The sequence below is a fragment of the Podarcis gaigeae genome (genome assembly GCF_964106915.1).
Source record: "Podarcis gaigeae genome assembly, chromosome: 13".
NCBI lineage: Eukaryota > Metazoa > Chordata > Lepidosauria > Squamata > Lacertidae > Podarcis > Podarcis gaigeae.
Window position 1 is genome coordinate 2,662,429 of NC_139689.1, and position 25,552 is coordinate 2,687,980.

At 52.0% G+C, this 25,552-nt stretch overlaps 2 protein-coding genes across 2 annotated transcripts; one reads left to right on the plus strand and one right to left on the minus strand.

Annotated features, from left to right (window-relative positions):
* The first annotated feature begins 661 nt into the window (after positions 1-661).
* MEPCE (methylphosphate capping enzyme) lies at positions 662-13,423 on the plus strand. The gene is made up of 4 exons (XM_083706720.1): positions 662-2,667; positions 7,248-7,466; positions 9,870-9,996; positions 12,264-13,423. The coding sequence occupies exons 1-4, from the start codon at positions 1,009-1,011 to the stop codon at positions 12,314-12,316; spliced, it is 2,058 nt and encodes a 685-aa protein (XP_083562846.1). The 5' UTR covers positions 662-1,008; the 3' UTR covers positions 12,317-13,423.
* A 118-nt stretch (positions 13,424-13,541) lies between these two features.
* On the minus strand, positions 13,542-23,735 carry PPP1R35 (protein phosphatase 1 regulatory subunit 35). The gene is made up of 5 exons (XM_083707077.1): positions 23,574-23,735; positions 20,811-21,028; positions 17,838-18,270; positions 16,330-16,460; positions 13,542-13,858 (listed from the first exon to the last, which is right to left on the minus strand). The coding sequence occupies exons 2-5, from the start codon at positions 21,012-21,014 to the stop codon at positions 13,685-13,687; spliced, it is 942 nt and encodes a 313-aa protein (XP_083563203.1). The 5' UTR covers positions 21,015-21,028; positions 23,574-23,735; the 3' UTR covers positions 13,542-13,684.
* Between the last annotated feature and the right edge of the window lie 1,817 nt (positions 23,736-25,552).

A 25,552-nucleotide genomic window follows, 5' to 3' on the forward strand; every position in this document is an offset into this window, starting at 1 on the left:
AAAAAAACAAAACAACGTTCTTTGCTTGTGTTTTTGTGGAGTTTCATTATACACGAAGGCGAAAGGCGCTGATACTCCGCAGCGCCTTTCCCCTTAGGCTGAAGAGGAGTCTGTCCACAGCGCTTGGCAAGAGCCAATGTTTCTGAGGGGAAAAGATCCGGGAGCTTGGTTAGGTGGCTAAATCAATGCCTGCTAAAAACACCGACTAGATTTTGGGGGCATATTTTTCGCAGCTGTCAGCTCTCGTCCTGCGCTGAGAACTTTTTTTATTAATAATATCTGTCAGGAATATTATGTGCCTAGGTTGGTTGTTTTTTTTCCGGCTCTGGAACCTGACGTAGCGCTGCCGCAGGCGCTTGACCAGGACCGCCCTGTGCAAACGAGGACCCTCACCCACACTCGGGAGAAAAATTAGCTTGGAGTGTTGCGCCTTGATTGGCCGCAAGCGCTCCGGCCTTGCTTCCTCATTGGTTCACAAGGACACTAAAAGGCGGGAGGAAGGCGGGGAGCCGCGGCTCCTCGAGAGCCCTGTGGCCGAGCCGCCGATTGGCCAAGAATCCACGCGGGCGGTGACAGCTCCGAACGCCGATTGGCCCTTTCTGCGGGGAGGGGGCGTGCCCTCGGGCGGACCCGCCCTCCGCGCATATAAACCCCGAGCGCAGGGGGAGCTGGCCATCGCAGGAAAGCAGCGGGCGCGGAGCGCTCTCCCTCTGGCTAGCTGCGGAGCTGCGCATGCGCTAGGGACTTTGGGGCGGAGCGGACACGGAGAGAGAGAGAGATGAGTCTGTTCGTGCGCGCCGGGAGCTGAAATTCCGGGGGGAACTGCGCACGCGCGCTGGGCCTGCGCACGAGCGGCGAGCTCGACGGCGCAGGCGTAGGAGGGGCAGGCGCGGGGCGGGAGGAGGCGCCTCGGCAGCCTCGAGCTCAGTGTGCGGCGGGAGGCGGACGCGGAAGGAGCTCCCGGCCCGTTAACCCTTTCCCCGCCGCCGGTGCCGCCTCCGCCGCCCCATGCAAGGCATGATCGAGATGGCGGCGGACAAGGAGACCTTCTTAGTGCCGGCCCCGCCGCCGCCCCTCCTCAAACCCCCGCCCCGAGGAGGAGGGGGCGGGGCCGTAGGGGGGGACGTCCCCCTGGTGCAGCTGCGTCAGGGGGAGCTACACCAGGAGGACGCCCAGGCCCAGCCAGCAGCAGCAGCAGGAGGAGCAGCAGCTCATAGGGGCCCCTCCTCCGCCAGGTTGAACCAGGGGCCCCAGGACCCTCACCCCCCCGCCCAGCGCAGACCCCCAGCCAAGGGAGGGGGTCCCTCCGCAGCAGCAGCCTCCGAGGAAGGGGAAGACAGCGTCTCTGAGCTGCAGCGGCCCCGCAACGGCTTCCAGCCCCCGCCCCACCACCAGCCCCGGGCCCCCGGCGGGGGCAAGAGGCGCAGCAGCTGCAACGCCGGCGGCGGGGGCTTCAAGCACCCGGCCTTCAAGCGCCGCCGGCGCGTCAACTCCGAGTGCGACCCGGTGCTGCCCTCCAAGTTCCTGCTGGGGGGCAACATCTTCGACCCGCTCAACCTCAACAGCCTCCTGGACGAAGACGTCAACCAGGCCGTCAACGCCGAGACCCCCAAGTCCTCGCCGCTGCCCGCCAAGGGACGGGACCCCGTGGAGATCCTCATCCCCAAGGACATCACCGACCCGCTGAGCCTCAACAACGCCCAGGAGGACCCGCCGGTGCTGGCGTCGCCCGTCAAGCCCGGGCGGAAGAGGCACCGACACCGGGGGGCGCAGAGGGGGGCGGCCGGGCTGGAAGGAAGCGGCGGCGGCGGCAAACCCCCGCTGCCCGCCTCGTGCAAAGCGTGCCAGAAGACATGTAACGGGGCCACGCCGCAGCCCTACGAACTCAACACGGCCATCAACTGCCGGGACGAGGTGGTGTCGCCCCTGCTGCCGGCCACAGGGGAGGCTCAGCCTGGGCAGCAGGCCTCTGGGGGCGCCACACCGTCGGGCACTTCTGTGGCCTCCTGGACAGCCGGGGGCAGCAGTAGCAGCAGCCGCCACCACCGCAAGCGGCGCAGGACTAGTAGCAAGTCAGAGGGGGGAGGAGGAGGAGGAGGAGGAGGCCGGCATCCGGGGGCCTCCATGTCCGGCGAGCAGCCCTGCCGAAGCAGCCCGGACCGAGGGCACAGCGTGCCGAGGGGTCGCCACCCTCCAGCTGCTTCTGGCCAGTCGGTCCGGCGCCAGCCGCCGCGCCACAAGTTCCAGTACGGCAACTACTGCAAGTACTACGGCTACCGCAACCCCAACTGCGAAGACCCGCGCCTGCGGGTGATGAAACCCGAGTGGTTCCAGGGCAAGGAGGTTCTGGACGTGGGCTGCAACGTGGGGCACCTCACCTTGAGCGTGGCCAAGAAGTGGGGGCCCGCCAGAATAGTGGGGGTGGACATTGACGGCGCCCTCATCCACTCGGCCCGCCAGAACATCCGGCACTACCTTTCGGAGGAGATGCAGGAGCAGCAGCAGCGGGACCACGATGGTGGTGGCACCAGCAGCGAAGGGGCCAGGCGTGCCAAGAAAACCTTCCCGGCCTCCCTCATGGCCAGCCGAGGGCCCATCGCTGCACCAAGGGTCCCCCAGGACGGGGTGGACGCCACGGTCTTCCCCAACAATGTGTTTTTCGTCAAGGTAAGGCGAGAGAGGAGACCTCCAAAATTATGATTTCTCAGCTTGTAGAAGCTCTAGGGAAGATGTCTGAAAACCCAGCTTTTTCAGCTCTGCCTTTTAAAGGTGCAACTTTAAAATACGCCAGTTTAAAGTTGATTTGGCACCAGTTGCCTTGTCACAGTTCCTTTTCCCAACATTCCTTAGAACTGCCATTTCCCAGCATTCCTCAGTGCAAGGGGTGGCAGGCTTAGAATCCTAGAATTGTGTGGGCTTTGAAGATTTCGCCAGGGGTCATCTAGCCCAACCCCCTGCAAGACAGCAGGGGGGGGGCAGATTCGTGGGGGGGGGGTCCACATGGCAGTTGCTTTCCTACATGTGCAGGCATGCCATGAAGGAATAAGGATGGGGAGGAGGCGGCAACATCCCGTCATGTTCTACCAAGGCCACCTCTCGGAAGGGAGGAGCCAATGAGGCTTTTTCTTCTGACTGGGCGACCTCGGCAGAGTGACACGATTGGCCCAATTGGGGTGGAAGGGTGGGAGGATTACGAGGCAACTTCCTGTCCGGGGGGGGGGGGAGTGGGCAAGATTGGACCACGGTCTCCAGACATCTGGCTTAGCTGTTTGGGAACAGCAGAAAGGCTTTTGCTGGGGAAAGCCAAAAGGCCCCACGTAAAGAACTGGGCCTTTGGGAGGATTTGGGGCAAGGCCGGTGAGACCCAATACCCATGTGCTTCTTCCTTCCAAGGAGTGATTGTGGGGGGTGTAGAACGTTCCCCCCCCACCCCGCCCTCGGTTAATTGGGTCATTAAGAACAATCACTATTTGAGCCTGCAATAAATCCAGTTGCTAGATCAGCTTCCATAGCAGAGATCATCCTCTGAATTCTGGTTGCTCAAGGCCGCAGGAGGGGAAAGAGAGCTCTTGCGCTTGAATTCTGCTTTCGGGCTTCCTGTAATCATCTAATTGGCCCCTGTGAAAACAAGGTGGATGGGCCACTGGCCTGATCCAACAGGCTGTTCTTGCATTCATGCCCAGCGCAGTTTGGCGATTTAGTTCCCTTTCCCCTTTCTGTTGCTGATGGTGGCTTGCGATTTCCAACGGCTGACATTCAGATGCATTGCTGCCTCTGACTGTGGACAATTGTGACAAGTAGCCATCGGTAATAATAATAACAACAACAATGACAATAATAATAATAAATTTTATTTATATCCCGCCCTCCCCAGCCGAAGCCGGGCTCAGAGCGGCTAACAACACTAAAACGATAAAACATTCTAAAATAATTTCATTATAACATTAATTCCAATCAAATTAATGGCAGCCATTGGGCTAGAAGTTCTGTGAGGATTGCCAAAGGAGGGAGTCAGGCTGTGCCCTGGCCAAAGGCCTGGTGGAACAGCTCCGTCTTGCAGGCCCTGCGGAAAGATGTCAAGTCCCGCAGGGCCCTAGTCTCTTGGGACAGAGCATTCCACCAGATCGGGGCCACAGCTGAAAAAGCCCTAGCTCTGGTTGAGGCCAGCCTAACCTCTCTGTGGCCTGGGACCTTCAAGATGTTTTTGTTTGAAGACCGTGTGGGACATACCAGGAGAGGAGAGCCCGTAGGTACGAGGGTCCTAGGCGTATAGGGCCTAGCCCTCTCCTCCATGAATTTGCCTAGTTCTCTTCTAATGCCATCCAGGCTGGTGGCCATGTGGGAGAGAGTTCCACAGTTCAACTCAGTTCCTTGACTGGACCTGTTCATTTTATGTTTCTCCAGGGATGGAGATGGTAGGGAAAAGGATGTCCTGGCAATTGCTTGGGGGTGTTTTTTTGGGGGGGGGTGCCTCCTTGTTACTCTTAAGTTTGTCCCATTGAGCGGGCAGTGGGACTTCCTGGGGAGGAAGGGAGCCCACGGTCGCCCCCTGGCACCTCCACTTAAAGGATCTTGGGCAGCTACAGCAGAGACACCCTTTACCCGGAGCCAGGCGGCGCTGGGTGGAACAGGCCACAAATCATGTGCGTCTTAACGGCTTCTCCTTCTGTGAAAAGCGTTGGCATGACAGGGCCCCCTGGTGCCCGACGGCAGCCGTGTGGGAGAAAATGTACAGAGAGGAGGATCCTTGGTTGTGTTGGCAGCGGAGTTGCAGTCAAGGTGAGGCCAGGATGGCCTTCCTGCAGAAATTGGGAGGGAAGGGCTCTTTGCAGGAGGAGGAAAGGGAGAGTTCTGCTGAAATCTCGCCCAGGCACCTTGCTCATAGGGCCAGCTTGATGAAGAAACCCTCCCCTGTTGTGACTGCAGCCTGCCCTCAGCCTTTGATGCGCTGGGCTCAAAGGGGAGATCAAGTGTCGTCCCTGCCTGCATCTGGCCTAACAACAAGCCCAATTCCCCCTGAGCAAGGAGCTTTGTTGGAGCTGGGAGCTGAGCGGCCCTCTGGCACATAGGTGGGCGGCACGATCCCTTGGCTGTCTCCTTCTGCAGCCAAGCTGCTGATTAGCTCTGCCCACTAGAAAGCCATGCAGACGTTGCTTGGGGCTGGCTGGCTTCCCACCCACCCGGCAGGTCCAGCGAGGCTGACGTGTGGAAGAGACACTTTCAACCCTGGAAAGCTGTGTGTGTGTGTGAAGTGGTCTGAGTTTGGGGCCCTTGCAACTCTGGACAAAATACTTCATGCGGCGCCTTTGCCAACAGGTGCTGCCTCTGATTACAGTGGTACCTCAGGTTACGGACGCTTCAGGTTACAGACTCCGCTAACCCAGAAATAGTACCTTGGGTTAAGAACTTTGCTTCAGAATAAGAACAGAAATTGTGCGGCGGCAGGAGGCCCCATTAGCTAAAGTGGTACCTCGGGTTAAGAACAGTTTTAGGTTAAGAACAGGCCTCCAGAACAAATTAAGTTCTTAACCCAAGGTACCACTGTATTATTATTAATAATAATCACAATAACAACAACAACAACAATAATAATAATTTATTTATACCCCGCCCATCTAGCTGAGTTTCCCCAGCCACTCTGAGCGGCTCCCAATCGAGTGTTAAAAACAATACAGCATTAAATATTAAAAACGTCCCTAAACAGGGCTGCCTTCAGATGTCTTTTAAAGATAGGATAGCTGCTTATTTCCTTCACGTCTGATGGGAGGGCGTTCCACAGGGCGGGCGCCACAACCGAGAAGGCCCTCTGCCTGGTTCCCTGTAACCTCACTTCCCTCAGTGAGGGAACTGCCAGAAGGCCCTCGGAACTGGACCTCAGTGTCCGGGCTGGACGATGGGGATGGAGACGCTCCTTCAGGTCTACAGGACCGAGTTGTTATTATTACTACTATTGTTTATTAAATTTGTATACTGCCAAAGATCAGAGGGCGGTTCACAACATAAAGACAAAATGAGAGCACAGAACACAAAATAAAATAAAAACAAGCCAATAAACACCCCCCAAACGTTTGTGATTAAAACCTAGCTGTGTTCCTGGCCCTCTTCCCTGTCGCAGCAGGAGCAGAAGAGTGGACTTGCCTAGACAGTATTCACCCCTCTCTCTGGGTGAGGTTGCCCCTCTCTGCCAGGGCTATCTAGCCAAGGTGTTGGAAGTGGCTTAATTGGCAGACTCTGGTAGGCCACAGTGAGAATAGGATGCTGGACTACAGGGGCCCCCTTTGGCCTGAACCAGCACGTTCTCCTTGTGTTCTTACGGGACTATTGTTTTAGGTTTGCTTGCTTGTTTTGCGGGGGGGGGGGGGGTGGCACAGAATAGCACTTTCTCCTGCTACCCATGTTCTGGAGTCTGGACTTTTGCTCGGCTGAGGGGAGGCTGTGGCCTTGCTGCACTTCTCCTGTTTGGAGAGCCTGCCTTAGACTTTCAACATGTGCAGTGGAGATTGTGCAAGGCAGTGGCGTAGCAGGGGGGGCCGGCCGCACCGGGCGCAACATCTGGGGGGCGGCGCGCTCGCCGCCTCCGGAGTCGCCGAAGAGCCTCGGCCGCAGGCTGTAGCAGAGCTCCATGTCTCGTGGAACCGACGAGCTGTGCGCGCGTCCGGGCTGAAGGCGTCCGGCAGGCAGCGGCTCTCAGCGCTGGCCGCGGTCCCTGCCATGGAGGGCGCGCCAGGCAGCCCCTCCTCACAGCCCTGCTGCAGCTGCTGGGCCATGTTGCATTTTCCTCGCCTCTTTGCCCTCCTCCGGGCAAGCGGCGTCGTTTGGGCGGCAGTGCCAGCGGCAACTCGCCTCAGATCACCTGACATGGACCCGCCACCGCCACTGTGGCTACCTTACCGTAAATACCCCAGCCCAGGCAGCAGCAAGAAGAAGCTGGCAGCGGCGGCAGGTTAGGGGTTAGGGGGTGCAAATTACTTGCCTTGCCCCGGGTTAGGGGGCGCAAATTACTTGCCTTGCCCTGGGTGCTGACAACCCACGCTATGCCACTGGTACAAGGAAACCAGCTCTCTTATTTTTATTTATTCATTTTGGTGAGGGGTGGGGCAGGTGGCATTTGGACTGCGCTGGGTAGAGGGCACCAGCGTGGGCTGCCCTTTGGGTAGCAGAATGTGCATCTAGTGGGTTAGTCTTCAGCTGGCCTTCTCTAACGGATCTCCCTCCCGACTTTTTCTCTTCCACGCTCCCCCTTGCAGGGCAACTACGTGCTGGAGCAGGACGAGCTGCTGGAGGCCCAGAAGCCCGAGTACGACGTGATCCTGTGCCTCAGCCTCACGAAGTGGGTGCACCTCAACTGGGGCGACGAGGGCCTCAAGCGCCTCTTCAAGCGGTTTTACCGCCACCTGCACCCGGGCGGAATCCTGATCCTCGAACCCCAGGCCTGGTCCTCCTACGGCAAGAGGAAGAACCTGACGGTGAGCCCAGAGGTTTGCAGCTGGGCTGGGGGGGGGGTGGAGAGCTTGGCTTCCTCTGCCTCCTTATCTCTTGGACAGCCATGTTGTTGTTTAGTCGTTTAGTCGTGTCCGCCTCTTCGTGACCCCCTGGACCAGAGCACGCCAGGCCCTCCTGTCTTCCACTGCCTCCCGCAGTTTGGTCAAGCTCATGTCCATAGCTTCGAGAACACTGTCCCACCATCTCATCCTCTGTCATCCCCTTCTCCTTGTGCCCTCCATCTTTCCCAACATCAGGGTCTTTTCCAGGGAGTCTTCTCTTCTCATGAGGTGGCCAAAGTCTTGGAGCCTCAGCTTCAGGATCTGTCCTTCCAGTGAGCACTCAGGGCTGATTTCCCTCAGAATGGAGAGGTTGGATCTTCTTGCAGTCCATGGGACTCCCAAGAGTCTCCTCCAGCACCAGAATTCAAAAGCATCCATTCTTGGGCGATCAGCCTTCTTGATGGTCCAGCTCTCACTTCCATACATCACTACTGGGAAAACCAGAGCTTTAACTATACAGCCATACCTCGTGTAAAATGTGCTTCAGGTTGAGCGCTTTCGGGTTGTGCTCCGCAGCGACCCAGAAGTACGGAGCGCGTTACTTCTGGGTTTCGCCGCATGCACAGGCGGTCAAAATGACGTCATGCGCGTGTGCAAAAGCTGCGAATCGCCAGACGCGCAGTCACGGGTTGCATTCGCTTCTGGGTGCAAACGGGGCTCCGGAACGGATCCCGTTCGTATCCAGAGGTACCACTGTATGTGTCATAACCCGCCCAGACCTGTGGGATATAAATAACAACAAAAATTAATTATTCTTGTAGGCAGGTGGCTTAGTGCGGCCGATTCCTAGTGGGGCAGTCGGGCATTGCTGCCCTCCTTGAGATATAGGCCTCTTTGCCATGTGGCCCAGGGAAATCGCAGCAGCATTGGGTGCAGGTGGCGCAGTGGGTCTGTGCGTCTGGCTGTTAACCAGAAGGTTGGTGGTTCGAGCCCACCCAGGAGTGGCTGCGGGCAGGATTCTGCAGTGCAAAGGGGCTGGCCTAGGTAACCCTCCAAATCTCTTCCAATTCTACGATTTTAGGACTCTTGAGTCCTGAAATTGCAAGCGACTTCCGAGGGCCATCCACACCTACAAGAATGCAGGAATGACAGCTAAAGCATCCTTGGCAGACAACCCCCCTGCCCCAATCCCTGCTTAAAAACCTACGAAGGAGAGCGGGCCATCTTCCAAGGGCATCATTATTGTTTTTAATTTGTATACCTCCTTTCTATCTTACAATACTCAAGGCGGTTTATAAGCCGAAGAAACAAAAAATGTACATCTTATAACAATCTAATGCAATACAAAAATGTGATAATAAAACATAACTTTAAAATAGGCAACCTCCATCAAAAAAGTAACATTCAGCAATCATTTGAATAGTATAAAATAATATCAACATATAAAAGTTAAACAGAAACCCACTCAACAGTTACAATGATATCTAAACTATAATTGTTAAAACAATGGCAAGCCACAGTACATAAAACAATAAAATAAACATTGAGAAGGGCCAGAGCAGTCTGTGCATGCCCAGGGCTTGCACAGAAATCTGAGGGCTCCCTTGGACAAAAAACAAGGAACCCAGCCAGGAATACCGGAGCAAAACAGCAGCCAGTAGGCTTGGTCTTTATTAAGACTGTCGCGACAGGACTCCCACCTGCCACCAGGTGGAACAAGATGGAAGCCCCAAACAAAAGAGAACCCAAACTTTTATTAGCTGCTAATCCCCATGCTACATCCCCCCAAAAACTACATCACTGTTACATCATGAAAGGGGAGGTCTGGTGGCCATAATCTGAGCATCCTGGACCCTGCCCCATAGTTCTCCTTGCCCTCCACCAAACACCCATCAAGTGTAACAAAAGAGATATTTACATTTCTCTGTTTCCCAGCCAAGTGAATCACATCCTTTTGTCTTCATCTGGGCTTGTTCTTTCTGGAATAGCTACCTGTCTGGCACTCAGGTATCAGGATGCCAGGGATTATCACTCAGGCAGAGGGGCTGCTGAGTAGCTGATCTCACCTGTCTAGATGAATTTCTGAAGTTTTCCCAGTGAGCCAGTACAGAGATCCATTGATCAGTGAATTCATACATTTGGTGTCGTGCAGCAAAGGCCCTTTGAATAGATAGGAAGAAACTGTGATGAAGTGTTTTGTGGGGACAAATCACAAAAGTCACAAAAGCGATTGTGCTGGTTTTCTTAGTGGGCTGCATGTGCAGGATATCAGCTGGAGGGGCAACCCCCCCCCCCAACCTATACATAAATCCCTGCAACACCACCGACTGCATCATACAGTCGTACGCTGCCGGCACTGATTTCTTCTCCGCCCTCCTTTCCTAGGAAACAATATGCAGGCATTACTACCGGATCAAGCTGAAACCAGACCAATTCCCCTCTTATCTGACTTCGCCAGAAGTGGGCTTCTGCAGCTACGAATTGGTGGCCACACCCAGGAACACATCGAAAGGTATCAAGCCTCTGAACTGAACCTCTGGGTGGGGGCGGGAAGTCGGGGGCCCCACCTCATGTGTTTAGTCGGGGGCCCCATCTCACGTTTCCGAGCACAATTCAAAGTGTTGGTGCTGTCCTTTAAAGCCCTAAACGGCCTCGGTCCAGTATACCTGAAGGAGCGTCTCCACCCCCATCGTTCTGCCCGGACACTGAGGTCCACCTCCGAGGGCCTTCTCAGTGGTGGCACCCGCCCTGTGGAACGCCCTCCCACCAGATGTCAAAGCGATAAACAACTACCTGACATTCAGAAGACATCTTAAGGCAGCCCTGTTCAGGGAAGTTTTTAACGTGTGATATTTTACTGTATTTTTGGTTTTTATGGAAGCCGCCCAGAGTGGCTGGGGAAACCCAGCCAGATGGGCGGGGTATAAATAAATTATTATTATTATTATTATTATTAGGCGGCGATGGTCTAGAGGGGTGAGGTTTGCAACCTTCAGTTGTGCTGCCCCAAGAACCTCTTAAATCCTGGTCCGGGCTCGGCTCTGAGCTGAATTGCAACAGGCCCTGAGAGTTTAAAAAGAGAGAGAGATGGAGGGTGGATCTGGATTGTGGGACTGGACAGAATGGAAGCAGACAACCTGCATTTTGGGGGTGGGGAGGGTAAGCACTTGAATACAGTGGTACCTCGGGTTACATACGCTTCAGGTTACATACGCTTCAGGTTACAGACTCCGCTAACCCAGAAATAGTACCTCGGGTTAAGAACCTAGCTTCAGGATGAGAACAGAAATCATGCTCCGACGGTGCGGCAGCAGTGGGAGGCCCCATTAGCTAAAGTGGTGCTTCAGGTTAAGAACAGTTTCAGGTTAAGTACGGACCTCCGGAACGAATTAAGTACTAAACCCAAGGTACCACTGTACAGAGAACACAGCGTGTGATTTGAATGAGGGGAAATGATGTTTGGGAACAGCTATTGCTGAAAGAAGGGCACTTTGGAAAAGGGAGCTGTGGCCTGCCCATGCCCATCCGAATTGTGCCATTTTGAGCACACACAGCTGTCAATCAGACCCTGTGCTCCACCTCCATTTTGGCCCCTTGGTTCCATCAATCCTCCCCAGTGCCCCCCGACCCAGCCACGATGGGCAGGGTATAAATAATAAAATTATTGCAGTGGTACCTCAGGTTACAGATTCCGCTAATCCAGAAATAGTACCTTGGGTTAAGAACTTTGCTTCAGGATGAGAACCGAAATCGTGCTCCGGCAGCAGCAGGAGGCCCCATTAGCTAAAGTGGTGCTTCAGGTTAAGAACAGTTTCAGGTTAAGAACGGACCTCCGGAACGAATAAAGTACTTAACCCAAGGTACCACTGTAATACCCTGCAAAAAACCCCAACGCATTATGCATAGTGGCGGTTTGCACAGCCCGCCAAGGAAGCGAATGGCGCGACCGAGTTCAAAATGGTAGCAATTAATTGCACGTCCGTTCAGAGCCCAATTAAAACTTAATGGGTTCGATTCGACAAAATGGATGGAGGAGCTTCATCCAGTGATAGCAGCTTTCCAAAGTCTTGATAAGCCGCTGGCATCTCCAGAGCCCATGGGGTTACCATATTTTTCGCTCCATAGGGCGCACCTAGTTTTCAGAGGAGGAAATCAAGGGGGAAATTTGATACCCCCCCCAGCTCTAGGAGCAGCGGGCAGGCTGCACACAGCCTGTGCATTTATCCCAGACCTCCCTGCTATTGCGGGAGGTGGGGGAATTCCCCCACCCTCCTGCAAGAGCCCACAGGAGGGAGAAGGGACAGACTCGGCCAGTCAGTCCCTTCTCCCTCCTTGGGGAAAAGCCCCCAAGAGCGGCACACTCTTTAAAGGCTGCACGGCTCATGCGGGCTTTTCGACCGAGCTTGTGGGGCTGGCGGTGGGGGGAAGCGCTGCTTTCCCCCACCGCCAGCCTCAAAGACCAGACTCTCCTGGCTTCAGCGAAAGCAATGCGAAGCCTCCAGAGCACAGGCGTTGCTATCGCTGAAGCCAGGGAGCCTGCATTCGCTCCATAGGACGCACACACATTTCCCCTTCATTTTTGGAGGGGAAAAAGTGCATCCTATTGAGCAAAAAATACGGTAATACCACTGCCCTCCATGTGGGGCAGCACCACCCACTTTGGGAAGCACTGCTCTAGAGGCCCCTCTTCCAGCCCAGCCTCTTGAGGTTTTTCAAGGGGTGGGGGGCTTCTCAACGCACCCTCTGGCTCCTCCTTAACTCTTCCCCTCTTCCCCGCAGGATTCCAGCGACCCATCTATCTCTTCCACAAGGCTGGCCCTGGCAGCCACTGAGAGTGTCTCTGCCACCGACGACACCTCACCCCTCCTTTTCGAATCAGCCACTTGCTGGGGCCGGGGGGGGGGCCTAACGCGACCCCCCTCACGGATGAATGTTGGACACTTTGCTGGCAGGAGGGGAGAGCCTTTCCTCCCGGCCAGGACGGAGCAAGCCAGACTTCAAAGACAGCCAGAGAGACTGCAGTGGGGCAGCGGAGATTCGCCCTGGAGCAGGACCTTGACTACTGTTACGGGGTGGGGTGGGGGGATTTGAGAGGTTATGGGGTGCACTCCAGGGGGGTGGCGTTTGCACCGAGGTGGCGTTTTCTTAGTCCTCGGGGCGGGGCATGGGCTGCAGCTCCCCCAATATGTTGGGTGCTCAGCTCCCTGTCACTCAAGCCAACAGTTTAGCAACATCTGGGGGGGGGGAGGCAGGATGGGCAGCTGGGGGACCGGATGGCTGGGAGTTATAGCACAGCAGAAGAAGTTCTTTCTCTGTCCCTTTTGCCATTGCCTGTTCAAGAGGCGTCCACGTCCCAGCAAGCGCCTTCTGGGCGTTGCTGTGCTACAACTCCCACCAACACCGCAGCCAGGGAGAGAGAAGAATTCAAAAGCTGGTGGAAAAGGGGGGAGCTGCATCTGCAGCACCGATCGACGCTTGATAGCTTCAGGTTGGGTTGGAAGAACAGGGAAACCTAGCCTTTCGTTGCTGCTTCCACCTCCTCTTAACATCTGTATTGGGGAGCGGGGGGGGGGCTCCCCTGCCTTGGCCAGCAGCAGATGTTCAAGGCCTCCCCTCTCCCTACTCCAGAGTCCCTGGGGCAACTGGGATTCCTCCCCCACAGGGACACAGCCGGCAGGAAGACACATGCCGCAGCCGTACCCTGCCCATCTTCGTCAAGTCTGATGCCTTACTCAGCAGAGTGTTGCCTTCAGCGTGTGACGGGGAGATGACTTAACAACAACACCACCATCTTGTTTCCCACGAAGAAAACCACCTGTCTGGGGAACCTTTCTGCCTTTTGGGGGGTGTATCTGAAGGGGACCCCTTCTCTGGAGTTCTTTCTTTAAAAAAAAAAAGTTGATTCTATATATAAATAAAAGCCTACAGATTATTACCAATCTATGTGTTTTGTGTGCAGGTTGGGCCAAACTCCACATTCGGGGAAAGAGGGTCTGAGCGGTTTTTTAACAGAGACTCGAGGGCAGCTGATCAGTAACTGGGAGACTGGAGAGAATATGTGCTTCCAATTAGGCTTTATGTATGAAAAGCGAACTCTGGTGCAAAAGGGAGTCCTGTTTGAATAAATAGTCCTGCGCCACACAGCAGTCTTGAGTCCAGTTTGGGGGGGGGGCAGACGGACCACCATCCCCTAAGGCCCTTTAACTGTCCCACTGACGCAGCTTTCGGTACATGAAGAAAGTGGTGGCTGGGTCCCGAGTTCGAGGTTGCAGTTTCAGGGGGGGCAGACCCTCCACCTCCAGGAAGGGGCTCTCCGTGAACAGCTGCTCCGGGTCGTAGAAGGCCAGGAGGTCGGGGCCTGTGCAGTCCAGCTCCTAGCAGAGAAGAGACAGGACAGTTGCTTAGGAGGGAAAGTCCTTAATGAAACACAATGTCATGCAATGCTTTTCCAGCTGCACTGGCTCCCGGTGGAGTACAGGGTCAGGTTTAAGGTGCTGGTTTTGACCTTTAAAGCCCTAGTCAGTGGTGCCTCGCAAGACGAAATTAATCCGTTTCGTGAGGCTCTTCGTATAGTGGTTTTTTCGTCTTGCGAAGCAAGCCCATTGACAGCTTAGCGGATTAGCGCTACAGCTGTCAAGCGGCTTCCAGCGATCAGCTGTTAAGCGGTTTATCAGCGGAACAGCTGATTAGCGGCTTAAGAAAAGGGCGAAAAAAACCCGCGGGGGGATGCAAGATTTTTTTCATCTTGCGAAGCAACCCCATAGGGGAATTCGTTTTGCGAAGCGCCTCCAAAACGGAAAACCCTTTCGTCTTGCGAGGCGTTCGCCTTGCGGGGCACCACTGTATGGCCCAGGACCCTTGTACCTACGGGACCGCCTCTCCTGGTCTGCCCCGCGGAGGACCTTAAGGTCCACAAATGACAACATTTTGCAGGTCCCAAGTTGCAAGGAGGTTAGATTGGTCTCAACTAGGACCAGGGCCTTTTCAGTACTGGCCCCTATCTCTGTCCCAAGAGACTAGGGCCCTGCGGGACTTGACATCTTTTCGCAGGGCCTGCAAGACGGAGCTGTTCCGCCTGGCCTTTGGTTTGGCCTCAGTCTGACCCTTATATTTCCCTCCCCTTACGGTTTTGATCTATGGGCTACTTTTAAAATAAGGCGGCATTTTAAATGGCATATTCACCTGTATTTTAATGGTTTTTGTTTCTCCCTCTCTTTTTCCCCTATTATGTTTTTACTGTGATTTTATTTTATTGGTGTTAGCCGCCCTGAGCCCGTCTCTGGCTGGGGTATAAATAAAATTTATTATTATTATTAAACTGTGGAACCCCCTCCTGCAGGAGGCCATGAGGGACTCCAACGGACATCCATTCCAACCCCTGCAATTCAGGAACGCCAACCATTTGCAACCTTAGCTTTGCAAACGCGCTGGCAATCTTGTTGCAGCGCCGCTAGGAGGACTTCGAAGGAGGATTAGACAAATTATTGGGAGAAGAGAGCTGTTGTCGGTAGTGTCGCAGGCAGTCAACCTTGTGAACACCGGTTGCTGTCTGGGTTTTCCAAAAGAACCATCTGGCTGGCCACTCTAACAGGAAGCTTTTAATTTTTGATGTATTACTGTATTTTAATATTGGGTTGGAAGGCGCCCAGAGTGGCTGGGGAAGCCCAGCCAGATGGGCGGGCTATAAATGATGATGATGATGATGATGATAAGGGAGCTCCTTCCCGTCCCCCACAGGACATCACAGCACATTCACCCCCGTTGCTGGACCTTCAGCTTGGAGAGACGCTCATAACACTGGTGTAAACCCATTGGACCATTGCCTCACACCCTACCTGCTGTTTCCAAATTTGGGGGGTGGGGTTAAAGCCCTAAACGGCTTTGGTCCAGTATATCTGAAGGAGGGTCTCCACCCCCATCGTTCTGCCCGGACGCTGAGGTCCAGCTCCGAGGGCCTTCTTGCAGTTCCCTCCCTGCGAGAAGCCAAGTTACAGGGAACCAGGCAGAGGGCCTTCTCGGTGGTGGCACCCGCCCTGTGGAACACCCTCCCACCAGAGGTCAAAGAGAACAACAACTACTAGACTTTTAAAAGACATCTGAAGGCAGCCCTGTTTAGGGAAGCTTTTAATGTTTGATGCATTACAGTATTTTAATATATATATTTTTTGGAAGCCGCCCAGAGTGGCTGGAGAAGCCCAGCCAGATGGGCGGGGTATAAATAATAAATTATTATTATTATTAAAGTCACCTGTCTCAATGAAAGTATATGATGTCTGACATGATTGAGAATCGTGGACTCAGGGACGGAGAACTATAAAGTGTCAAAACAGAGATTTCAAAAATATGGAAGCAACGAGGAGAAGGACTGAGATGTGGAGATATGCTTCAGAGATCCAGACTGTGGGGAATTCTAAAAAATTAATACAGTGGTACCTCGGGTTACATACGCTTCAGGTTACAGACTCTGCTAAGCCAGAAATAGTGCTTCAGGTTAAGAACTTTGCTTCAGGATGAGAACAGAAATCGTGCTCCGGTGGCGCAGCAGCAGCAGGAGGCCCCATTAGATAAAGTGGTGCTTGAGGTTAAGAACAGTTTCAGGTTAAGTACGGACCTCCGGAACGAATTAAGTACTTAACCCGAGGTACCACTGTAATTATAATTTGGACTATAATTTGGTCTTTTTTATTTTCGTTTTTTATTTTAATTGGAGTATTATGATTGGGTATATTAACTGGATGTTTTTTATTGGAAAATCAATAAAAATGATTTAAAAAAAAAATTTAAGTCACCCGTCTCCTCCAGCTCTGGGGAATCCTCAAGGCCACACCCCCCCTTTCCTGCTCACCTTCCTGGGTTCAGGACGGGTCCGGAGCAGGGTGAGTTTCTCCTGCACGGCTGAGCTGAGCAATTCAACTTCTGGCACTTCCAGGCTGACAAGGCCTTGATAGAGTTGTTGCTCCCGACGGATGTTCATACCTGCGAAAGGCGTGTTGGGAGAAAAGGCAAGGTATTTATAAAACAGGGAATGGCATGGAGAAAATGGATGTAGAGAGAAATTCTCATCCCTCTCGTCGCACTCAAACCTGGACCATCCACTGGTGCTGAATATTCGAAGACTAAGGACAGGTGGAGAGTTTTGACCAAACGTGATCCACCTGGAGCAGGAACCGGCAAACCACTCCAGTATCCCTGCCAAGAAAACTCCATGGACAAAGACAACTCACGGCAGATGGTGACAGCAGTCACGAAATTAAAAGACGCCTGCTTCTTGGGAGAAAAGCAATGACAAACCTAGACAGCATCTTAAAAAGCAGAGACATCACCTTGCAAACAAACGTCCGTATAGTTAAAGCCATGGTTTTCCCAGTAGTGATGTATGGAAGTGAGAGCTGGACCATAAAGAAGACTGATCGCCAAAGAATGGATGCTTTTGAATTCTGGTGCTGGAGGAGACTCTGGAGAGTCCCATGGACTGCAAGAAGATCAAACCTCTCCATTCTGAAGGAAATCAGCCCCGAGTGCTCCCTGGAAGGACAGATCCTGAAGCTGAGGCTCCAAGACTTTGGCCACCCCATGAGAAGAGAAGACTCCCTGGAAAAGACCCTGATGTTGGGAAAGATGGAGGGCGCAAGGAGAAGGGGACGACGGAGGACGAGATGGTGGGACAGTGTTCTCGAAGCAACCAGCATGAGTTTGACCAAACTGTGGGAGGTAGTGGAAGACAGGAGGGCCTGGCGTGCTCTGGTCCAGGGGGTCACGAAGAGGCGGACACGACTAAACAACTCAACAACAACAAAGGACAGGTAATAATAATAATAATAATAAATTTATTATTTCTTCCCCGCCCATCTGGCTGGTTTTCCCCAACCACTCTGGCGGCTTCCAACAAAGATTAAAAACACATCAAAATGTCACACATTAAAAACTTCCCTGAACAGGGCTGCCTCCAGATGTCTTCTAAAAGTCGGATAGTTGTTTATTTCCTTGACATCTGAAGGGAGGGCGTTCCACATGGCGGGCGCCACCACCAAGAAGGCCCTCTGCCTGGTTCCCTGTAATTTGGTTTCTTGCAATGAGGGAACCGCCAGGAGGCCCTCGGAGCTGGACTTCAGCGTCTGGGCAGAACGATGGGGGTGGAGACACTCCTTCAGGTATACTGGACCAAGGCCATTTAGGCAACTCGCTCCACAAAAGCTGGGATTAAGCCGCCTTGCTTCCTCCAGATGTGGAGGCAATCCTGGCCGGCAACCACCGATAACCCTCCTGAGGCAGGGAGTTCCATAGGTTAACCCTGTGCCACACAAAGAAGGGATTTTTTTTTTTAACCCCCCAACACTCAGCTCCAATACTCACCCTCGCCAGCCCGGGCTTCCACAGCGCAGCGAGCGACGAAAGAGCGCTGCACCAGTTGTTCAGCTGCCTGCCGGGCATTAAAGCCCTGCTCCCGGACGGCGTGCACTTCTGCCACCAGAGCAAGAGTGCTGTGGGGAACGGGGCCGGCCAGCAGGTTGTGGGGCGGACACGATCCCTCTTCTCCTTCCTCCTCCTCCTCCTCCCCTGCAGGACTCGGGAAGGGCTCTCTCGCCAGCGTGATGGTGATGGGAGATTCTCCTGCACTGCTGTGGACCACCTCCACTCTGGGCTTTGGGGGGTTGAGGCTGACCATCCGGACATCGTCCGAACGGGATCCCCGCCTCGCAGGAACGGCAACCTCCGTTCCAGGCTGCGGAGCATCTGGGAGGACCGTGCCGATGTCATCGGATTTGGATCCCAGCCTGAAACGAACCTGTGAAGGTGCAAAGGACAGTCGAGATGGGAAGGAAGAGGTGAATTGTGAACAACTTGCTAAAACGAGAAACATCTTCCACATAAGAAAAGGCTCAGGAGGAAATCCAGGAGCGAATCCATAAGACCAGGCATTTCCAAAGTCCGTTTTAGAGGCCTAATCCAGCCCGCCGGTCAGTAAAAAGCTCAACAACTTCTTTTTCAAAAATATATTTTTATTAAACCATTTTAATAAAACAAATTGTCGGTAGGTACTACTACTTTATAATGAATGTTTTTAGAATGTTTGATTATTTTGATTGTTGTTAGCCGCCCTGAGCCCAGCTTCGGCTGGGGAGGGCGGGATATAAATAAAATAAATTATTATTATTATTATTATTATTATTATTATTATTATTACCGAGAAGGCCCTCTGCCTGGTTCCCTACAAGCACCAGAACAACTTCAGTTCTGTGCAGCAAACATCTCAGGAAGACAGAAAAGCCGAGCCAAACCATTGAGGTCCATATACCTTAATACAGTGGGGTTACATACGCTTCAAGTTACAGACGCTTCAGGTTACAGACGCTTCAGGTTACAGACTCCGCTAACCCAGAAATAGTACCTCGGGTTAAGAACTTTGCTTCAGGATGAGAACAGAATTTGTGCAGCGGCAGCAGGAGGCTCCATTAGCTAAAGTGGGGCTTCAGGTTAAGAACAGTTTCAGGTTAAAAACGGACCTCCGGAACAAATTAAGTTCTTAACCCGGGGTACTACTGTACTGCCGACACTGACTGGCAGCACCTATCCTGGGCCTCTCTCCCAGCCCTCTCTGGGGTGCAACAAGGGACCTTCTAATACAGGGCAGATACTCTCCCACTGAACTACATCCCTTCCCCTCTGGAGAGGGTGTGGGCAAGTCCTACCTCTGTGCTTTCCTGCATAAAGGTAAAGGGACCCCTGACCATTAGGTGCAGTCGTGGCCGACTCTGGGGTTGCGACGCTCATCTCGCTTTACTGGCCGAGGGAGCCGGCGTACAGCTTCCGGGTCATGTGGCCAGCAGGACTAAGACACTTCTGGCAAACCAGAGCAGCGCACGGAAACGGTGTTTACCTTCCCGCCGGAGTGGTACCTATTTTTTTTTTTCAATTGCTGTTTTTATTTTTATAGTTTTTATTTTATTTTAATGGGATTGTTTTGTTGTACAGTGGTACCTCGGGTTACATACACTTCAGGTTACATACGCTTCAGGTTACAGACTCCGCTAACCTAGAAATAGTGCTTCAGGTTAAGAACTTTGCTTCAGGATGAGAACAGAAATCATGCTCTGGTGGCCCGGCGGCAGCAGGAGGCCCCATCAGCCAAAGGGGTGCTTCAGGTCAAGAACAGCCCCAGGCCAAGCACGGACCTCCGGAACGAATCAAGCACTCAACCCGAGGTACCACTGTATATTTTAATTGTGGATTTGTATCTCTCTGTGTGTAGGGACGCAGGTGGCGCTGTGGGTTAAAGCCTCAGCGCCTAGGACTTGCCGATCGAAAGGTCGGCGGTTCGAATCCCTGCGGCGGGGTGCGCTCCTGCTGCTCGGTCCCAGCGCCTGCCAACCTAGCAGTTCGAAAGCACCTCCGGGTGCAAGTAGATAAATAGGGACCGCTTACCAGCGGGAAGGTAAACGGCGTTTCCGTGTGCGGCTCTGGCTCGCCAGAGCAGCGATGTCACGCTGGCCACGTGACCCGGAAGTGTCTCCGGACAGCGCTGGCCCCTGGCCTCTTAAGTGAGATGGGCGCACAACCCCAGAGTCTGGCAAGACTGGCCCGTACGGGCAGGGGTACCTTTACCTTTACCTATCTCTCTGTGTGTAATGAAAATGTAAGACTATCGTAACACAGCCTTCGTTGAAGGATTTGGAGTGCTACATCACAATCCTGGATTTGCATGAAATCAGGAAAGGGTAGGGTAACAAAAATGGAGGCAGCACACACAATGGCAGTGATGGTGGTGTTGAGGGGAGAAGAGAGGAACACTGAGTGGTGAAAGTAGAAGTTGAAAACAACAGCAGAAGCTTGAATAAAGCAGGTATGAAGGAACTGAGAAGAAAATGGCAGTTTTAAACAATAGAAGAGATTTGAGTCAAGGGCTGTGCATTCTTTATCTCTCTCATATGAGGCAGCTGAAGAATGGAAGAGGGAGAAATTGTTAGTACAGTGGTACCTCGGGTCAAGCACCCAATTCGCTCCAGAGGTCCGCCCGAAACTGCTCCCAACCCGAAGCACGGAGTGGTACCTATTTATCTACTTGCACCGGCGTGCTTTCAAACTGCTAGGTGGGCAGGAGCAGGGACCAAGCAACGGGAGCTCACCCCGTCATTGCGGGGATTCGAACCGCCGACCTTCTGATCGGCAAGTCCTAGGCTCTGTGGTTTAACCCCCAGCGCCATCCGCGTCCCGCCTTAATGCATAGATTTCCCAATTAATGGGGAATCGGGCGAGGGATTTGGTGGTTTCAAACCACCTCCTTCCACCCCCTCCCCTTTCCTCCTCATGCTCCCAGCTCCCACTCACCTGTCTACGGTGTGCTTTCCCCTGCTGGGGTCGCCGAAGGATCCCGCCCCCCAGCCTCCTCACGCAGGGTCGCTCGGGGGTGAGCACCATCTCAGGCTCAGGGTCCAAGCCTTGGGGAGTCGGGGGCGGAAGGGGCACAGGTGCAGCACAAGGGAGACTGTCTGTGTCATCGCTGCAGGTGAGAGGGGGGGCAGCAGCCATCATGGGACGAATGCAAGCTGTAGATAAGAGAAAAGAGTATGCAAACCAGTGGTTTCCAATTTTTGAGGCGGGGTGGGGCTGACTCTACTGCCCCTTGGTTCGATAAACCCCCCACCCTATAAAAAACATTATGCAGAACAGATGAGGGAGAGAAGTAACACAATGACTTTCAAAACACAATTAATTAATTAATCCCACCGGCCCCCAGGGGGCGCTGCTGCCCACTGGGAGCCAATGATGCAATATGTAAGCGGCAGCAGTGCAAACTTCCAGTCACCCACCAGCAGAGGGCGCTGTTTCCAAACATCTGCTCTGAGCAGAGAGTCCCCAGCCTGGTGCTCTCCTCTTGTTTTGCGCTACTTTCTGGGGCTCATGGGAGTTGTAGTCCAAAACATCTGGATTTCACCAGGCTGTCCTAACTAAGCCCGAGAAGTGGACTCTACTTTTTTTTTGGGGGGGGGGGGACATAGCAGAGGAGCATCAGAGGGGAGAGATAAATGCCCCTGTTTTTATTAGAGGGAGCCCATCCTCATGGATAGTTGTGGAATTCACTGCCATAACAAATAATAATAATTTATTATTTCTACCCCACCCACCTGGCAGGGATCGCTGCTTGCATGGGCCACACGTTTAGGGCACCAGAAAAGCAGGGACACCAGAAACAGGAGACCTTTTTCTCTTTTTTAATGAATTTGATATTGGTACTGCATCCAAGTATTCATCAAGGGGAAAATCAGGACTTCGTTAGACGATACGATAATCTTTATTGTCATTGTCCCATACAGAACAACGAAATTGAAAAAAATCTACATCAGACATTCAAAAACCAACAAGCCTGCTATCCCAGCCTGGTTAATCTAAAAACTCTGATACCCCAAAATTTAATACAATATACTCCCACAGAGACTACCTTACACTGCGTTTAAAACCAAAATTTGGATAGAAACTTCCTAACCATCCACTCTACACCCATTTTCCTGGTCTCTTTTTATTCCTTATCCCCGCCTAAACCGGAGGTGGGTGGGATGGATGGTGTCCTAACATTGAATCGAAATAATGCGAGGAAATCAGATCCAGCCAGGCGTTGCGCATGACATCCATGCATGCCCATTTTAGCATACATGTAAGCCCTGAATCACTTTGGTAAACAGCATTTAGTTTAGTGTTTTGTTTTTATTTTGAATTACATATTGGGAGGGGGCGGGGAGCCTCACAGCATAATTTTTTCTGGTGCTTGCAAAAGTCTTAGTCCGGCCCTGGGTCAAATCCAGCTGCCGCAGGGATCTTTTGATGTTTTACGGGGGGAGTATTTTACAGGAGGGGACGGGGGTGGCGCTGTGGGTTGAACCACAGAGCCTAGGACTTGCCAATCAGAGGGTTGGCGGTTCGAATCCCCACGACAGGATGATCTCCCGTTGCTCGCTCCCTGCTCCTGCCCACCTAGCAGTTCGAAAGCACTCCAAAAAGTGCAAGTAGATAAATAGGCACCACTCCGGTGGGAAGGTAAACGGCATTTCCGTGCGCTGCTCTGGTTCACCAGAAGCGGCTTAGTCATGCTGGCCACATGAACCGGAAGCTGTACGCCAGCTCCCTCGGCCAATAAAGCAAAATACAGTGGTGCCTTGCAAGACGAAATTAATTCGTTCCGCGAGTTGCTTCGTCTTGCGATTTTTTTGTCTTGCGGAGCGCAGATTCCCTGGGCATTAACGGGCTTTAAGAAAAAGGAAGCAAACCCGCAAGACGTTTTCGTCTTGCGAAGCAAGCCCATAGGGAAATTCGTCTTGCGAAGCACCTCGAAAAACGGAAAACCCTTTCGTCTAGCGAGTTTTTCGTCTTGCGGGGCACAACTGTAAGCGCCGCAACCCCAAAGTCGGCCACGACTGGACCTAATGGTCAGGGGTCCCTTTACCTTTTATTTTGCAGGATGTGGGGCAAGAAGCTACAGTTAGAACTGGATCTGGAACAACTGATTGGTTCAAAATTGGGAAAGGAGTACGACAAGGCTGTAGATTGTCTCCCTGCTTATTTAACTTATATGCAGAATTCATCATGCGAAAGTTTAGTGTTTAGAGGGCCTTCTCGGTGGTGGCGCCCTCCATGTGGAACACCCTCCCTTCAGATGTGTAGGAAGTAAGTAGCTATCCTATCTTTAAAAGACACCTGAAGGGAAGTTTTTAATATTTAACGCTGTATTGTTTTTAATACTTGATTGGGAGCCGCCCAGAGTGGCTGGGGAAACAGCCAGATGGGCGGGGTACAAATAATAAATAATAATTATTATTATTATTACTATTTTGTTTTGTTTTTATTTTGAATTACATATTGGGAGGGGGCGGGGAGCCTCACAGCTTAAATTTTTCAGGTGCTTGCAAAAGTCTTAGTCCGGCTCTGGGTCGAATCCGGATGCCGCAGGGATCTTCTGATGTTTTAAGGGGGAGTATTTTGCAACACCCCAGTATTTTGCAACCTCCCGCCTTTGCACCTTTTCTGCAAAGCCCAAATTGCACATTGCACCCCTTGCACCCCCTTCCCCCCCCCCCAGTTTCCAACCCGGCCCCTTACCCCCTTTTATCTCCAAGCCCCTCCACTTCTCGCCTTCTCCCTCGTCTAAACTCCACTCTTTGCCTCCGGCGCGGAAGAATCTGGGGACGGTTGAAGCGGGAGGTGCAAAAGGAAGCGAACAGCCTCGTTTTCGGTCCAAGATGGCGCCTGTCCTGAAAGCGCCCTATCTAAAGCCATGGAGAACCATAGAGTCGCCCGGCGCAGCAAGTCCCACTCCGGCAAGGTAAGGAGGCTTTGCAAGCATAGCCTCCGAGGGGCGGGGCTGGGGCATAGCCTCGTTGTGAATCGAAGATGGCGGCCGAGCTGGGAGCGCTCTAGAGAATGAGCGGCGGGAGAGGGAGGGAGGCGAGGGCGGCCTTCTGGGTTAATTAGGGTGGTGCGGAAGCTGCGCCTGCGCATCAGGTTCTTTCTGATTGCAAGATGGCGGCCCCCCCCAAAAAAGACGCTTCTCCGCGGGTTCGAACCCAGCTCTCGGCATAGATATTAATAATAACAAATAATTAATAATATTATTCATAGCTATTATTATAAAAGTAATTATTAATAATAATAATTGCAGGAGGCTCAGGAAACTGTTCTAGGTGTGCATTTGAATCCACTGCAATTCTTAAGTTCTATGATTTAGTGGTTCTAATTATTATTTTATTTTATTATTTTATTTTTTATTTTATTTTATTTTCAGTAGGTTTATTTTAAAAGCAATCAGGAACCCGACACTTAACCACTCCCTACCAAACCAATTTGACTTTAGGCTTCCCTATCCAAATCAGGAAGTATTTTTTTTATTTAAAAAATGTTGGTTTTCCCCCATCTTTTTCCAGAGGTACCACAGAGGCCAGTGGGAACATGCCCAGCAAGATTTAAAGACGCCCCTGCGCACCGCTGCATATATTTGAACCTTGCCGCGTATGAACCTTTCCTTATTCAAGAGCGTTTGTAGTGAGATTTTATATATGTGCCTTATATTATACGCAGCATAAGAACTGTAATAAGGCTGTAATAAGAAAAAAAAATAAAGAATAAATAAAAACCGGAATTTGTTTCAAAACGGGAGGTTTTCAATGAATATTTGAAAAATAAATATAGTAGTTTAAATTCTGTTGCAGCATTCAAGGAACTTCGATAATGGTTGCAAGGTAGATATAAGAAATTAGATAGTATTTAGAATTTAGTATTTAGTATTTAGAAAAAAGTTTAATTATGATAAAAGTGTGCATTGGCAATAAGTAATACGAAATCGAAATATGAAATAGACGGGAGGTTGGGTCTTTAGTGTGAAGACCAATACAGTATATGTTTTATTGTTTGTTAAGAAAACTAGGGTTATCCCTGTGTGTAATTTGGTATTTGTGTTTTTTCTTTTTTCTTTGCTGTATCAATAAAAATTTTAAAAGAAAGAAAATAAGATCTGTAATTGGTGGAAAACCAGTTGCCTTTTAATCTACCCGTCCCCGGAAAAAACAAAACAAAACTCAAGAGGGGTTTGTGCCTTTAGCTATGACATGAGGAAACGCCGTTCCAATTTATTGCCTGGTGTAAGATTTGCTCCCTGGGGAAGCCAGCCAGCCGCCCTCCAGGTGTGTTGGACTACAACTCCCATCAGTGCTTGTCAGGGGCTGATGGGAATTGTAGTCCAACACACTTGGAAGCCCCCCCAGATTGGCATTTGAAGGACGAGGAGGTTAAGTCGATTATGATTCACTGGGCCAAAGATTTTGGGTATAATATACAGCTGAGTGATTGGGTAAAATTATGGAAAGAAGGTTTAAAATTTCCTGCATGCAATGCCCTAAAAGAAAATGTGATGAAAATGATGTATAGATGGTATATTGCACCTGTTAAGTTAGCGAAAATGTATAAAGGCAGCAATAAATGTTGGAAATGTAAAAAAAAAGAGGGAACATTTTATCACATGTGGTGGGAATGTAAAAAGGTGAAATGCTTCTGGGAGATGATATATAATGAGATGAAAAAAATGT